The sequence below is a fragment of the Camelina sativa genome, chromosome 16 (genome assembly GCF_000633955.1).
Source record: "Camelina sativa cultivar DH55 chromosome 16, Cs, whole genome shotgun sequence".
NCBI lineage: Eukaryota > Viridiplantae > Streptophyta > Magnoliopsida > Brassicales > Brassicaceae > Camelina > Camelina sativa.
The window spans coordinates 21790836-21807685 of record NC_025700.1 but is presented as its reverse complement, the minus strand read 5'-3'; the positions used below and the strand labels follow the sequence as shown (position 1 = coordinate 21807685).

General features: G+C 32.9%; 2 protein-coding genes and 1 non-coding gene across 5 annotated transcripts; 2 read left to right on the top strand and 1 right to left on the bottom strand.

Annotated features, from left to right (window-relative positions):
- On the top strand, positions 533–3886 carry LOC104751724 (methylthioalkylmalate synthase 3, chloroplastic-like). Its single transcript, XM_010473736.2, has 10 exons — positions 533–1055; positions 1142–1401; positions 1605–1818; positions 1951–2031; positions 2560–2652; positions 2774–2860; positions 2963–3063; positions 3234–3267; positions 3383–3457; positions 3570–3886. The coding sequence occupies exons 1-10, from the start codon at positions 633–635 to the stop codon at positions 3606–3608; spliced, it is 1407 nt and encodes a 468-aa protein (XP_010472038.1). The 5' UTR covers positions 533–632; the 3' UTR covers positions 3609–3886.
- Positions 5942–9465, bottom strand: LOC104751723 (RNA-binding protein 24-like). 3 transcript variants are annotated; one of them, XM_010473734.2, is made up of 7 exons: positions 8846–9465; positions 8621–8744; positions 8211–8328; positions 7745–7781; positions 7241–7526; positions 6166–6276; positions 5942–6056 (listed from the first exon to the last, which is right to left on the bottom strand). In XM_010473734.2, exons 1-7 carry the CDS (start codon positions 9029–9031, stop codon positions 6049–6051), a joined length of 870 nt encoding a protein of 289 aa, XP_010472036.1. In that variant the 5' UTR covers positions 9032–9465; the 3' UTR covers positions 5942–6048. The 3 variants fall into 3 exon arrangements, with proteins under 3 accessions (XP_010472036.1, XP_010472035.1, XP_010472037.1); XM_010473733.2 differs by lacking the exon at positions 5942–6056 and having other exon boundaries at positions 6058–6276; positions 8846–9464; XM_010473735.2 differs by lacking the exon at positions 5942–6056 and having other exon boundaries at positions 6058–6276; positions 7241–7523; positions 8846–9464.
- Positions 12519–12603, top strand: TRNAM-CAU. The gene is given in 2 exon segments: positions 12519–12556; positions 12568–12603. It is a non-coding gene; the product is annotated as a tRNA-Met (tRNA).

Here is a 16850-nt window from a genome sequence, read left to right as displayed (position 1 = left end):
TTTTTTTTTTTTTTCATTCTTTTCCATATGCTATGATTCGCGATCTTTTTATATTTGTCCTTTGCGGTCCACCAACTTATACATTTGTTAATTACATTCATATTGAAAAATGTATATATAAAAAAAAAAAAGAAGATATAACTAATTTGATAAGATAACTTAACACATAGAAAACATGAGAATTAACATTTGCGTGTATATATATATATATATATATTTTTTTTTTTTCTGACAACAAAGTACCAGATCAACTCAAGTATGTTATATATATATTTATTATGATTATTATACGCAAAATAGTATTAACTATCTTTAGAATTCAATATACTCCTGATAAATTACCAAAAATGTTGCAAATTCTCATAATTAAAATTATATGTCCGGATAGCTAGTGACAAAGCGTAAGCCATCACTCCATAAAAATATCAAATGTTTTGTAATCACATAAGAAAATTCAAGAATATAATTGTGCTTTAATTTGCAAACCTGTTTCAAAAAAAAGATATATTTTACGCCAAATAGAGATATGTATTCCATCAACATTGTGCAACAACTCCCCTCACTATCTGTTCTCCAATACTCCAAACCAAATCAAAATCTCTCTTTCTCTCTCTCTTCTACTCCATATAGTTATGGCTTCCCCACCTCTGTCACCTTCTCGTACGATCCCCACCACTGCGGTTGCCCGATCAGTGTTACCCATTGGATCTTCCTTGCCCTCTGTCAGCCTGACACGTCCATACAACAAGCCGACAAGCTGCTCCCTTGTGTCCAAAAATGATGCGGCAACTAGTGCTACTGTCAAACCTATCGTGAAACGGTGTGCAGAGTACATTCCGAACAAGCTACCCGACAGTAAATATGTGCGGATATTTGACACGACGCTCCGTGACGGGGAACAATCTCCCGGTGCAGCCCTTACTCCACCGCAAAAGATAGAGATTGCCCGGCAACTCGCTAAACTCCGAGTAGACATCATGGAAGCTGGTTTCCCGGGGTCTTCTGAGGAAGAGGTAGAAACCATCAAAACCATCGCCAAGACTGTTGGGAACGAGGTTTGTGTCTTTGTTTTCCTTCACTTCAAAAATTAAATGATTGTAAAATGATTTTATGCTCAAACTATATTGTTGTTTTGCTTTAGGTGGATGAGGAGACAGGTTACGTCCCGGTGATATGCGGCCTCTCACGATGCAAAGATACAGACATCAAGGCGGCTTGGGAGGCGTTGCAGTATGCGAAGAGGCCGAGGCTAGGCTTATTCATATCTACTAGTGACATTCACATGAAATATAAGTTGAAAAAGACTAGAGAAGAAGTTATCGAGATGGCCACGACTAGTATTAGGTTCGCTAAAAGCTTAGGCTTCACTGACATCCAATTCGGTTCCGAAGACGGCGGCAGGTCCGTTTTCTTTAAAACCTTTATAATACATACATATATCGTTTGTTTACACTTTTTTTTTTTTTTGTTAATAAAAAATGAAAATTTTGTACTTATGACATCTTATTTCTTTTAATTATAACAACTTTTTACATGCACATGAGCTCACCATAAAATCATGTCATATATATGGATTTTAAAATACTGGTGTTCATGTGATTCAGAACGGATAAGGACTTTCTATGTAAGCTTTTGGAAGTAGCAATAAAAGAGGGTGCAGCTACGGTGGGCTTCGCGGACACGGTAGGGGTTAACATGCCGCAAGAAATGGCAGAACTAGTGACATATGTCAAAGAAAACACTCCTGGAATTGAAAATGTTATCTACGGTGTTCATTGTCACAACGACCTTGGTGTTGCTACCGCCAACACAATCGCTGTACGTAATTAACTCTCTTTTATATTTGTATTAGATTCATTTACACAAATTCCGTACAAATATACGATTCTCAATTGGTGACAAAAACATGTTGAACAATGAGTTTAATTTATTCTATACATATATATATAGGCCATATGTGCCGGAGCAAGACATGTCGAAGTAACAATCAACGGAATAGGTGAAAGAAGTGGGAATGCGCCGCTTGAAGAGGTAAGATCATCATCATCGTTATCAACATGAGTTGTGTTGTGTGTGTGTGTTTAAAATTCTTTTTTACTATAGTCCAACTTAACAATTAGTCGTATAGTTTTTATCTTGCATTCTTCTCACTGATTTTTATTGGTATCCTCTTTTATATAAATAACGTAATCTGTCTAGAAAATTTTAAATCATGACTTATATAGTTTATTAGCTTTAAATATAGCATACAAAAATTAACGATTATTGAGAACTGTAGTTTTTGGCGAGACGACCTTTTTCCTCTATATTGTAAACGATAAAAAAAATTATACTATTTTTTGGTCTAATAATCTTAATTTTCTAAACATAAAATAATTTATATGTTTAATTTACGTAATACACAATTATATTTGATATTTTTAAGACTAAAATTATATTAGGACTTCCGTAAAAATAATATGGTCTGCCACTGCTGCTGGCTGTGTATCGTGATGGCTTTATCCAAACGGTCTTATCTTTGATCCATGATTCATCACTCACACAAAAGGTTATATGTAGGTCGTGATGGCATTGAAATGTCGAGGACCATATGTGATGGATGGTGTTTACACAAATATAGACACACGCCAAATTATGGCTACTAGCAAGATGGTAAGTTTCCGTATACAAATTGAAACTTACCCTCTTACTTGTCATGTAAAGAATAATTTTGCTAGTTTTGTTGGCCTTTATGATGATAATACTAGTGTTGATTATGTAAATTCGTGGGCAGGTTCAAGAACATACCGGCATGTATGTTCAAGCACATAAGCCCATAGTTGGAGACAACTGCTTTGTTCATGAAAGCGGCATTCACCAGGTTACTTTGTGTTTTTTTTTTACATAAGAGATTTATTAAATATTATATATATTTGACATAAGATAATTAGATACAAGAATGATTTGTTCAAAACATTTGCAGGACGGAATATTAAAAAATCGGAGTACATATGAGATTTTATCACCAGAAGATATTGGGATCGTCAAATCTAAAAATTCTGGCCTTGTTCTTGGAAAGCTTAGGTACCTATATTTGTTTTTTTTATATAATTTATTTTGGTCAAGAGATAATTATTCTATTACGTGATTCTTATGTTTATATAACTTCTTTGACATCAAGTTATATAAGTAGAGTAATAACGTTATTTTACCACAATGACTGATCGTTGTCTAATTCTGTCTTTTATATGTAGTGGACGCCATGCTATTAAAGATAGGCTAAAAGAGGTATCCTATATGATTGAATCGTTTAATTATATACTTATATAAAATGATCATGTATATCAAATAAGATATCAATATTAATTTGATGAACCATTGTGTTAATTTATTATTCTCACAGTTGGGATATGACATCGGTGATGAGAAGTTGAAGGACATCTTCTCACGATTCAGGGATTTAACCAAGCAGAAAAAGGTTTCTATTTTAAACTTTTTTTCATATAACATGTCCGCTATGATTTAACTTCCAAATAATTTTTTTTGTTGTGTATGATGTAATAACATAAAATGCAAATTAAAATTTTCAGAGAGTCACAGACGATGATTTGAAGGCACTGGTGGTGTGAGGCGCTAGGGGGGGATCCGTTTATAAAGTGGAAATTAAGAAGACTACGTATGACGAATAATAAGTGCTTGCTTTATTAAAGATATTGCAACTTTTCTGTGGTGTTTTTTAATTTCGTATGTTAAATGTATGTTTAGCTTTTTTAAGTGTGTGTTGTTTGTGTATTACGATGATAACGTCGTCTATGAAAATTGTTGTTTTCACTTAAGCGTATGTAATAATACTGTAAAATGAGTATATTTCCTGATAGGAATAAATACTGTTGTGGCTGTTTGTGTATATTACTGAAAGAGTAACGACTAAGGAGCTCTTGATACATATAGCAAGTGTCACCTCGGTTCCTTCAGGCTTCCATTATAAATACTGTTGAAAGCCTAATGGATCAAGTATAATTATTGGATCCATCCAAAAAACTTGATTTAATCTAGAAATTATATATCGATAATCATCTTTTAGTTTAGTATATAAAAGAAACGCTCATTTGAAATTAACTATTCGATACAATTGCCGACAATAACAATCAAACTTGTCAATTTGGCTAAATGAGTGGAAAACAAATCAAATCAATTCAAAATACAAAACTACTCCCCACTTTTGAACGTTATATCAAAAACAAAACAAGAGTTCTACTGAGAGCCGGCCACAAATACAAGCGAAGCAAGCACTTGTTTGCGGCCGCTTATTTATTAAACATATTTCGGCTGTACAATTTGGTAAAGTATACGTAGTCTAGTGGTAGTGTTTAGTTAATTCTCATCTTCATTTCCTCTGTTCGAGTCCCATAACACAAAATATCAATTAACCCTAGCGGTCATCCGTTCTTTCTCTAGCCTCTCTACTCACATCCTTTATCTCCTTGTTCAATATTATTTATTTCTTTCTCTGGTTCTGGATTCACCATTTTTTTGTTCTCAAATCATTGATTTTGCCTATAAATCTTATACCTATTTTGATTTTATTAGGTAAACTTTTTAACTTTTTCTCTTTGTTGTGATTCTCTATAACATATATAGTTTTAAAGTTGTTCTTCTTATTTACATTATTCTCCATATATCTTTTGTTTATGCTAATATTTGATATTTTTTTTAGTAAGATGTCTTTTTCAAAGGAATGAGTTTGCAAGTAAAAATGCAAGAAGAATCATTTTCACAAAATTAAAAAATAACGATCTTTGATATTTTAGAACTTTTAGTGCTTTTGTTAAATAAATCCAATTTTATTATTTAATTTGAAAAAAAAAATAGTATAAACATGTGCAAAGCAGCTTTTTTTTTGGGTTCGCTTGTAGCCAAGTAAAACATAGCGCCGGCTCTGGTTCTACTGTCGTTTAGAAAATGAAAACTGCAGAAAAAAACAAAAACAAAGTGATATGAGAGAAAAACTGGCATAATATGTTATGGATAAGGACATTTTTACTTTCAGAATATATATAAATGTGGCATTGAAACATTATATATACATAAAACGTATACCATACGGTCCATATATACCATTACCAACAACAACGTTGTAGTAAAACAAACAAAAGATCAAATTAAAGAAAATTATCATGAACCTGCTTGTGGTACAAAAAGCGAAGACTTGTTATTCACGAAAGTGTACTCAATTGCCCATTCATTCATTCACCTTCAGAAGTCGACTCAATTATTGGATCGGGATAACATCATCTTCTTGTCAAATTGGGGGAGACGGAGAAGTACAACAAAAAAAAACGTCAGCGTTTTCTCACGAGTTCTCTGATTCACAGCAACTAACTCTTTTAGAATCGGGGGTTCCCAGAATTAATTCAGGAAACGTGAGACACGAAACAGGAGTATAGCTCGCGAAGAGAAGAAGAAGCTAACCGTTATGAGAGATCCGAAGAGGGCTCCGTCTTCTTCTTGTCAGACTCAAACATTACTACGCGAGTAAGTGAAGAGGGACAGGAGTGGAGGCGGTCGTTAAGAAACTTATGGTGGACGGAGAGAAGGTGGTTCATGGTTGAGTGGCGGCCTTTCGCGGAAGTCGCTTCGGAGCCACGCACCGTTGGGGATCATCGTACGGTGGTTGATCGATGTAATTGGGCTTTAACGTATTCTTAGGCCCAAGTTTCTATGTATCGTGGGCTGTAAATGAAATTAACCAAATACAGTAGTAGTATACAATTTCAGAAAATGTGCTTGTAATTTATATTGTTCTTTTTTTCTCACTTGGATCCTATAATTTAACTATATCCACATTGAAACTCCCAAGAAAACGAGGATAAAAAGGTGTAAAAAAAGATATATAGCATAAAGTTAAGATTATTATAAATAAAATACATGAGTAAAAAAAGAATATGAAGAAACTCAATTTTATATATGTTCCGTCAGAAAAGAGAAAAACAAAAATAGGACAAGAGATAGAGCCGTCTTTTTGAGTTTTTGACAGTCTTGAGTCGGTCTTCATGGTTGGGGCTCAAGTCATAGCTCTGGTTGAGAAATAAATGAATTAGCTGTTTTTTCTTGTTTTCTCAGAGATAGAGAGGTAAAAATGTGAAGATTGTACAAATTGGGAAATGAGAGAGAAAGATCAAGAACTTGAAATAGGTTCTTTGGTGTTGCTGCTGGCTGTAATTTCAGGAGCAGTTGTTGTTGCTTCGCCTTCTGCTGATGATGTTGATACTTGTTGTTGTGGTACTGCTTCAGATTCTAGTGAAAAAGAAAAGGCCATAAAAAATATAATTATATCTCCGAATAACGTCTGAAAACTATATTGAATGTTGTTATACAGTACTAATATTGCAACTTAATTTGATTTAGCTCAAAATAAATATGTAGTTTGAGTAGAATTATTCAGCTAAATCAATCAATAATACTGAAAATGGTGACAAATGCAATGATCAAATGTTGGATTTTAGAGACACACAGCACACAGAGAGTGTCCAAAACGAAAATGCATATACATTATACGTTAGTGTAGTAGTAGATGTTGTCAGTGTATGGTGGCTTCACTGGCATGTCAATTGGCGACCAAATTGACAGATGATAGAAGAGACACATATACCAATGTAATTGAAATAGACAGCTCACTCCACATGCTATCCTTTATTCACTGTTCTCTACAATCATTCACTCTCTCCTTTTCTTTTCCATTTCAACCCAATATCCCCTTTCTTTTTTCTTTTCTCTTAAGAGTGCATAACTTCTTTTTTTTTTGGTTTATTTTTCGAGTTTAAGACAGCATGAAGGATCAATTACGTGCAGTGCATGAATGATTAATGCAATTACACGTGATGACTGATGATATACATGTCGTTCGATCATTTATACAAACAATTTAATAACGTTAAGTTGCTAATCAATTGATGATCTATCTATGTCACATATTTACTACTGTAGATCGCAAGTTATTTAAGATGTGCGATTTCTAACATGTATTTTGGAATATGATGGTTCTTCTAATCATCTCGAGCTGAATGACATTTTTTTGGACTGACAATCTAGGGTTTTGAAATGATATACATGTTTATATGAGTTTCTATTACTAATTAGTATGAGTGGACTAACACATGTTACATATGTTCACGTACTATCTTATTTTTGATGTACGTAAGATTCCTAAGAAAACATTTTAATAAAAAAAGAGAAAAATTCGAAGGAGGCAAGTACGTACCGGTGGAAGAAGAGAGTAGTCCTTGGAGAGGAGGGGCAAAAGAGGAATTGGATGGGTAAACGAAGAAAGAAGGAGAAGAAAACCGTTGATGATGATTATATGGTTGAGGAAGATGATGATGATGTTGGTATGGTACTCTAGGGGCTTGAAGAGAATATCCGTAATAGTAAGGAGAAGGCATGATGGTTGCTCCTGATGATGATGGTGATGTTGCTCCCCCTCCATATAGTTGCTGTTGCTGCTGATAGTACTGAGCTTGCTGCAACTGTGTGTTGTACAGTGCCTGCTGCATGTATATATGATCATCATAATGGATGTCTATGTTTACAACAAACATGCATGTGCTAGTGTTTTTCATGCATTATGTAAGTGGTCGACATGTGCAAGATACGTTTTGTACGTAAAATCTATTATTAATTTCATATCTTGCACTTCATGATTAAATTCGGTTTTGCTTTTCATGCTGCGTATGTATATATGTCAGTAAGAGAAAGAGAGACTTACTTGGTGGTACCCAAACTGATCAGGGTTATAGGTGTACCTGAAAAAAAAAACGAAGAATTGAATGATTCTCTGTAAAAACAAAAATAAAAAAATTTATGATTTTCCTCAGGACATACAAATTCTACTTGTTTATTATTAAACTTCAAACATATTTAATTATAAATAAAACCTTCATTTTAGTATTACAGTCTTGCACGATAAGGGTTTTCTCAACATATATATGCGACGACTATAATTTTGAAGACAAACAATTATAAAATTCATTGCAAGGATTTTTTTTTTTTAATGTACATATTTATGTTATCATATTTACAGCCTGACAACAAGTGGCCCGATTGACGCATTAAATCGTCTCCTACCATTTCTATCGTAATGGACCATGTCCTTATCTATGCGAAACATTTATAAAGTATCTCTTAACTAAATCCTTGGGGTTTTAAATAATTGGAGCCATTAATTAGCTTACCCGTAGGACGGATACATGAGCTGGCCAGCTGCAGCCGGTGGCAGCGGTGCAGCCATCCCCGTATAGGCTGATGGTGCTCCACTTTGGTATTGACTCGGACTTCCTGTTTGTCCTCGTCCTATACAGAGAAATAGTAAACCAAACGATTGAAAACTAAGTACATTGCTGACTGATCAAGTTTCAAAAACTAGTACGTAATTCACGACCTCAAAAATGGGATTTTAGTGGTTAACACTACGCAGATAACATAATTGAGAAATGTACAACTAATGTTTTAGCCTTTAGATTGTCTAGGCCGTCCAAAAGATGCAATACCTTAAAGAAAATATTGATAACTTACCAAACCAATAATATATCATGATCATATTAAAACTCAATAAAAGAAAAAAATATTATGGACTATTACAAACCTCGAGGCGGCGATGGTCTAGGCCGTCCAAAAGATGCAATATTACAATTAGCTTTTCTCCCATCGATCACCGGATTTGGATCAGCGACGGCTCTTGTCGCAGAATCTGCCTCCCGGAAGGTCACCTAATTAAATTAACGATGATCGTGAGGAATTTAGCAAATAAAACCCTTAATTTCAAAACGTGAAACAAAAGAAAGATAGAGAAAAAAAAAAAGGAACTTACGAATCCGTAGCCTTTAGATTTGCCGGTGTTTTTATCGGTGATGATGACGGCTTCAAGAATCTCCCCGAACTGATCGAAGTAACGACGCATTTCTTCCGTAGGAGTTTCCCATGCTAATCCTCCAACGAACACTTTGGTGTAAGTCGTGTCTCCGAACGGTGATCGGTAATAGCTCGTTTGAGACATTTATTTTAATTAATATCACGATCAACAAATATGGAGTTCTCCGATGATGATGATGATGATGATATATACCCCAAAAACAAATAGAAATTAATAAAATAATTAAATATGGAAAGTGGGATTGTCTAAAACATTAGGGGAAAAAAAGGAAAGAGATTTGGAATGGACAAAGTTGGCTGATCTTTATATCATCAAAGGTTGTTTTTGGTTGGGCAAAGAGAAGAGAGACCAATCAAAAGGTTGCAAATTGCAACCCTTAAAACAGTGTCGTATTTGACTCCGACCCTACACATACGGAGAGGGAGAGAGAAGTGAGACAGAGAGAGATAAAGATTGTTTTGGGGAAGTATAAGAATTGGGATTGGAGAGGGTTTTGTAAGAAGAAGAAGAAGGAGAGAGAGAGAGAGAGAGAGAGAGTGAGAGAGAAAGAGTGTGACAAGGCAGCACTTGAGTATGTATGTCTTCGCTGTCTAATTTGCCAGGTTTTAACATGATAGCTCCTCCACAACTTTTCTTCTCCATATTTTGATATCTTCTTTTTAGTTATAACGACGTTACTCTGGTGTATCTAATTATTTATGTAATAATCAAAGATTTAGATATATCTTAACTATACAATATCTTATCAAGGTATATATAGTTAACCAGATAGTGTGATTGATTTCTATTAAGTTTTAGTTAGTATAATGGTTGATTTTAAAGAATCTCAAAAAATGTTTTGATTGTATTAGAAATGAACTTTTATTTAATACTGAATCTTACATTTTCAATCAAATTTTTTTAAAAAAATATATTTAATACTGTCTTCTGTCATCATTAGAATTATATATTCGATATTTTAATGTTTTTTTATCTGTCACTCAAAATTTGAATGATTTAAAGATAAATTATCTTAATTCCCTAGAGTACATTTAATAATATGCAGATTATGTCAAAACTATACAGTTGTTTGATAAGTTTCATACAGTTTGTTTTATCATTTCCCATGTTCTCTTTTGAGTTGGTCTCTTGTTCTCTTCCTCCTGCTTGTCTCTGTAGGTTTCGTGTGATTCATATACACTGCTGACAGTTTTATATCTTTTCACAATGAAATTAATTAATATATACTTTCAGTATCAACTTAAATGCATATATCTATATTTTTACTTATTAAATAATGGGACTTATTCCTTATTCTCACATGCTAACATGTACTTAACCTTTCCTTTAATCATTAGCTTACTGGAAAGCTATGGACGGACGGACAAAAGAACAGTCTGGATTTTAGAATTACATTCTTTTACAATTTAGTTTTTTCATATACTTATATAATTCTAAATTCGAAGATTTATTTCCGAATAATTATTGGGCATAATTTCGTGATTCCATAATCTTATTTGGGTATATTATCATAAAGAATGACATGTATATAGCTAACTGACAACCCGATCTTCATATTCCACAAATAAATATATATAGGCACTCAATCATATTGTCAAAAACGATGTAAAGTGTGTATGTGTGTCAAATATCATATATTTATTTTAATGATTAAGCCAAACAGATTTTGTTAATGAGTCTTCATGATTAGTGGAAGTCCATTATTCTTTCCACCAAACCATATAAGAAAAATTAATCAAAATATTGACGAAGACGCTCTTGACTTTCGGATAGATCCCTTTACAGATTTCTCATCCTCCATATTTACAACTATGAAACTATGATTGTTTTGATCATGTAGTCATGTTATATATCCGCCATAATATATATCATGTCTAGTGCAATATTAAATACATGGTCTTTACTTATTCCTTATATAAATGCTTATATATGGTTTCAAGCCACGTTAGTTGGTGTATATAGAATCCAAATTTTACATTCTCAGATTATATGAGACGACTCTAATCACACTAATCTTCTCTATCCTATATAGAATGTTTTCTCTTAACATGACCTCATATATACATATCACCCGGGGATTATATGACTATAATAAAATATAAACGTTTGACATAGATAAAATGTTGACATTGTTGTTATAACTTCTGAGTTATCTAATTTGTTTATTAATAAAAATACTTTGGCTTGTAAAATATATTATGGCTGAGAAATTAAACGATGCAAACAAAACCTTGCCATTTCCATATTCGTCACATAATGAAGACATGATATTGTTGTTACAAAAGTAATATGCAGAACTATAAAAACATTTGACGCCGTCAGAAAAAAATAATAATAAAAACATTAAACTCTATATTTAGTCGAATATCCTAGACCCCCTAGCTAAAAAAGAATCATATATTTGTAGTAACGCTTTCTATTAACATTTTTCTTCTCGAGCAGCGCTTTCTATTAAACATATCGATTGAATTGTCTAACTATTTTGGTCTTCAAAATAGTACATTCTATATATGTGCTAATATAAGATATATGAATGTAAGTATATATATATGGGTGTAATGTAGTTTGAACAGGAAGATAGAAGTCATAAATTACATGTTGTAAAGTATTATTCTCTCCATTTCAAAATATAAGATGTTTGGAATGAAAACATGCGGATTAAGAAATAACCACTTTAAAAAAGTTCAACTAATTATAAACAAAACTGTATAAAATAAATAATAAAAAAATAAAAAAGTAATATAAAAGTTATTAAAAAAGTTGAAAACATCTTATATTATGAAACAAAAAAAACCTCTAAAACATCCTATATTATAGAACGGAAGGAGTACCTGAGATGAGCTGATTGCACAGCAGCTTTGATAGACGCACGCACGCACGACCATCCTTATTCGTCATCATCATTTTAAAACTTTTCCGCTTTTCTATATATATCCACTAAGTCCACCCTACTATATGTTGAACTTTTATCCTTATAATTAATTGGTATAATATATAGAACTATGCGATTTTATGTGTATGTGATCACCAAGTTAGAGAAGGCTTTTCTTATACATCCACAAGCTAATATATATTGCTTAAAATGTGTACCAGCGCGAGCACACAAATATCCATGCCTGCTTATTCATACAAATATAGACTTCTTGCAAGTCTTTGGATATTCTTGAAAGGTTATGAACCAATAAATATTTAAAACGAAAACACATATTGTTGTTTTGTTTATTGTTTCTATAAACTGGGGTTAATAAAAAAAAATCAAAAAAAAGGAGACAGAGTGGAGCCAAGGCAACGTGGCAAAGAGGAGAGACAGTTAGAGAGATTCCGATGAACTGTCTTGAGCTCCCCTTCCACGTGGACTTACTGTCACGCTTCAACTGCTTTCTACTTCGTTGTCTTCTCTTGACTTGTGTTTGCAAAAAATAGCCTCGTCCGTCGATCACTGATTTTAAAAATACCAACTTTACAAACATTCCAATTTATTTGGATTCAATCGTATATAAATAACATAGGCGTGATAAAGAAAAGCAAATAAACCTTGAGAAGACAAAAAAATATAACCTAACTAAATTTTGATAAATTATTTATATAGAGTTTGGAAGAAAAGACATCTGGGGTGGTGGCGCAGTTGGCTAGCGCGTAGGTCTCATAGCTACTGAGTAATCCTGAGGTCGAGAGTTCGAGCCTCTCTCACCCCATTCCCTTTTTATATCAAGCCCCACTGATTTTTTTCCCATGTGTACTTACTTATCACTACACAAAGGGCCTAAATTTTGGGTTTTCTTTTTCATTAAACGAAAAAACCCATTGATTATATTTTAAAATTGGGCCTCTCAGAAGCCCACCAGGTTCGAAGGTTTTTTTATTCTCTTCACAAATGACGAAGTGGCGCTTATCCATCAGTCATGTCATGGTCACGAAGACGTCCCAAAGCGATTATGCAAAATTATTCGAGAGAGATAAAGTTTAGTACAATTATAAAAATGAAAGAAAGATTAAAAATGAATGTACTGCGTCTTGCCCTTTATGCAGTGAGCCGCAAGAAACGCGTAATCACCTATTTTTTACATGCTCGGTTTCGGCTGAAGTGTGGACTGGTCTCACATCCAAACTTCTAGCAACTAAATTCACCACAGACTGGGACACCATTCAGACTCTGCTCACAGACAACACATTGGGGAAATCTGCTCTGTTTCTGGTTCGCTACACCTTTCAAGCTTCGATGCATTCTATTTGGAGGGAAAGAAACAACCGTCGACATGGAGAACCGGTTGTATCACCAGCTCTCCTCGTCAAAAGACTGGATAGGAAAATTCGGGATCGCCTCCTCTCCCTTCAAGACGACAACAGAGGCGTTGGATGCATGGAACTATGGCTAGCAACGCGTTGAGTCAGGCTCTTTTACTCAATTAGTCTCTCAAATGTAAAATCAGACATACTATCAGACATTTAACTCTAGGCTGCACTTAATGTAAAACAGTTTTTTCGAATAAATTTTACATTTTATTAAAAAAAAAAAAGATATTGGTACCCATCTAAATCACTTGAAAACTCCAGTTCATTAGTTCATTAGTTATTATCTCTCTCTTCAATTCTCTCACATGTTCGTTCCCCTAAGTTTTCCATACGCATAAATTCGTCCCTACAACTTATTATACTCGTATAAAGGGAAAAGCCGTCACACCCCAAACTGGTCAAAAATTTCAATCCTCGGTGTATAAATCCATACAAAAACAAATCTTCAATAATTCATTCACTCTAAATTTTCATCATCTTGAGTGTTTAACAATCATCATCAATGGTCGGGTTTTTTAGATAGAAAAGGGTTTCTTTTTGATGATTTATAATAACACATGCAATGGGCATGTGTGCACATGACATGAGGAACTTAAGAGGGAGTGATATTTGTGGAAAATGCCTTTTTTATGGTCGGGTTTTAGAGATAGAAAAGGGTTTATAACATTTGACGTGAAAGAAAGAGAGGGGGAGAAGAAGGGAGGAGCCCCCACGGCCCCACCAACCCAGTGTTAAAAGAAATCACATGGAATTTCTTTTTGTTGATATTATTTATTTATTTTACTATTCATTTCATAATTATTCCTTTGAGAATTTTGCAAAAGCCCCTTTTCTCTAATTTGGTCCATATCTCATTCTCTCCCATTTGATCATTTATGATTTGTGCTTTATATCGTTATCTTACGATAATAATTTTCTCCCATTTGATCATTTTTATGATCTGTGCATCTATTTAAATGCATAAAAATTAAAATAAATCATTTCATAGTGGTCTAACAGTTAAAAATGATTTACCTTATAATGCAAGAACCAGCGTCGAATCTTCTTATTACGATTTCAGTCATAGACTCATTCATATAGCTGAGAATTCTTGGCGTCTTAAATGACAAGAGTCAAGACACAAGTCTCGCCATAAAACGGGTTTAAGTTTCAATGCAATTTTGGTTTTACATATCTAATTTCTCCAAAAGAAAACAAAACTAAATAATCTCAACATGAGGGGACAAAACATGGATAGCCATCAACTTCTGGAAAACGAAATGTCGACTTTGAGTTACAACTCTTGGATTCGAGTGGACAATAATGAAGCCTTTGTTCTGGCCGCTGTAGATTCTAAATCTTATATGCTTTACATCGAATAGTTTTTACTAATGATAAGTCTGATCTTGTCGCCACTAAAACAAAATAATCCAATCTCTTCTTATCCACTGAAATCATTTATTCCTCACACGAATTGTAATATTTATAAAGGAATATTAATATTTCTATATCGCCGGTAATATATGTATTCATTATTTTTTGGTATATTTGTATATATATTTTTGAAGTTTCTCTTTAAAATGAAATATTTATCGATGTTACAATGCGATTCCATTGGTTTTACATATATATATATATATATATATATATATATATCGTAACAGAAATTTGATGTATAGTTACGTTAAATAATATAAAGAGTGGTGGATTTGGTAGCCCTTAAGGTCAAGTTAGTTGAGAAAATTAGGTGCAAGTTTCTATCAATATGTTTTTTTTATATATATATTAAGAATGCGAAATTCCTTTTGTTCCATGCAATTGGGATTTTTAAAAAAATTCGTTTGTTGATATCCAATATTGATGTATATATATATATATTTTGGAGATATATCAAGAACATAGTTTTCAAGTCCCCGGCCGAAACTTTGTCAATTATAATATCATATATTGAAAAAAATTTATCACATTTTTTTTTTTGAACTAAAATCACTTGAATTTATAATGTTTTCAAATTTTCACTTCACTTGTTACTTGTTGGTATCTCTGTGGGTTTGTACTACGCGTCATGAACTCATGATTAACCGAATTTTCTGCTGTAAATAAAGATATATCCTTTTACGAGGTATTGTCACATAATAATAAACCTGGGAGGCTGGGACGTGCATGCAATATAGTCCATAACTGTGGACAATTTATCATAACTCTGAAAAGTGATGCAAACCAAGACAAAATGACCCATATTATGTCGTCCAGATCTACCGTCACACACAGACGAATATCTTATGTAGTTATAATATACTATATGGTACACAAGAGCAACTTCGTATTTTGTAAAATATCCCGTGATTAAAAAGGTAAAAGGTTTTTAAAAAGACACATGGACGATTATGATTTTTTGTTTTTGACTTAGGAACATTAGAAAACGTCAATCATTAGTCAGTTTAAGTATACAATTGGTTTTGATATAAATTCACAAGGTAACAAAAACGCGTATAAAGCACCATTTTTATGCTTACGCTTATGATTTAGTTCATTGACATTTAAAGAAAAGTTCATCTGAAAAATACCGACATAAATAATTTAATAATGGAGGAAAAAAACAAAATAAAACAGAGTAGAGTAAAACCGACAAAATTCAAAAAAAGTACTTGAAAAAAATACAAAAGTGTAATTAAAAAGTTGCGTATATACATAATTTAGTTCCGACAGCTTGTATGAATTGGCAAAATACGTAACGTAGCGAAGTCGTTTGACTTTTGTCCCCAACTACGGTTACTAGTTACGAATTATGATCGCCTTTTGTTGGTACTTTAATAGTAGTATACAAAAGTTGTAATTCAAATTATTTAAGCACTGAACCAAAGTCCACTTGTGCTATATAACTTATAATTAAAATAAAATCAATTCGTGCTAAAATGTAGGGAAAAAAATACAGTAATACTAATATCGAGTAAGAAAGAGCGTAGTGAGGTTAGGAAATAGGGTAGGGCACTGACATTAATGGAAGGACAACGACTCCACATTAACCTACAAATAAGTAAGTTCTAGATCCACTCTATGTCGTCGAATTGTGATCATTCATTTTTAAATTGTTTCAGCTAGTCAAATGTTGGGTTGAGATCCACGACACACGGTTATGTAATGTGGAACAATTTTTGACTTATTTATCGTTTGTTTATTGGACCACTTAACAAGAGTAGATAATCAACTAACAAATTGCTTTGACGATAGTTGTTTCATCTGTGAATGTTATTATAAATGATTTAAAAAAATTATTGATTTTTTTTTTCAGATATCCAATTTCCTAGTTAATAAGTTTCATTAATAAGAATGAAAACTGAAATTTATTCAAAGATCTGCACTAAAAATACAACTTTTATGCTTTTTTTGTATTTATGTAATCAAATTGTGGTAACTCATTACTTATGTAATTAATAGTACAAAAAAGTCAACGAATGCACACGAGTATTTTTATTTGTAAAATAATTAGACTACTAATTAAATAGTCGGAGTTATTCACAAATCACAGTTATAATATGACACGGAGTAATATGCATTACGTTTTCCTCTTTTGCCGGTGAAAAGCAATTTTCCGTTAATAACATCTTTGACAAAAACTTATCTAGTAACATCGATCTGGACCAGAAAAAGTCTTTTTTGTTAATATTAT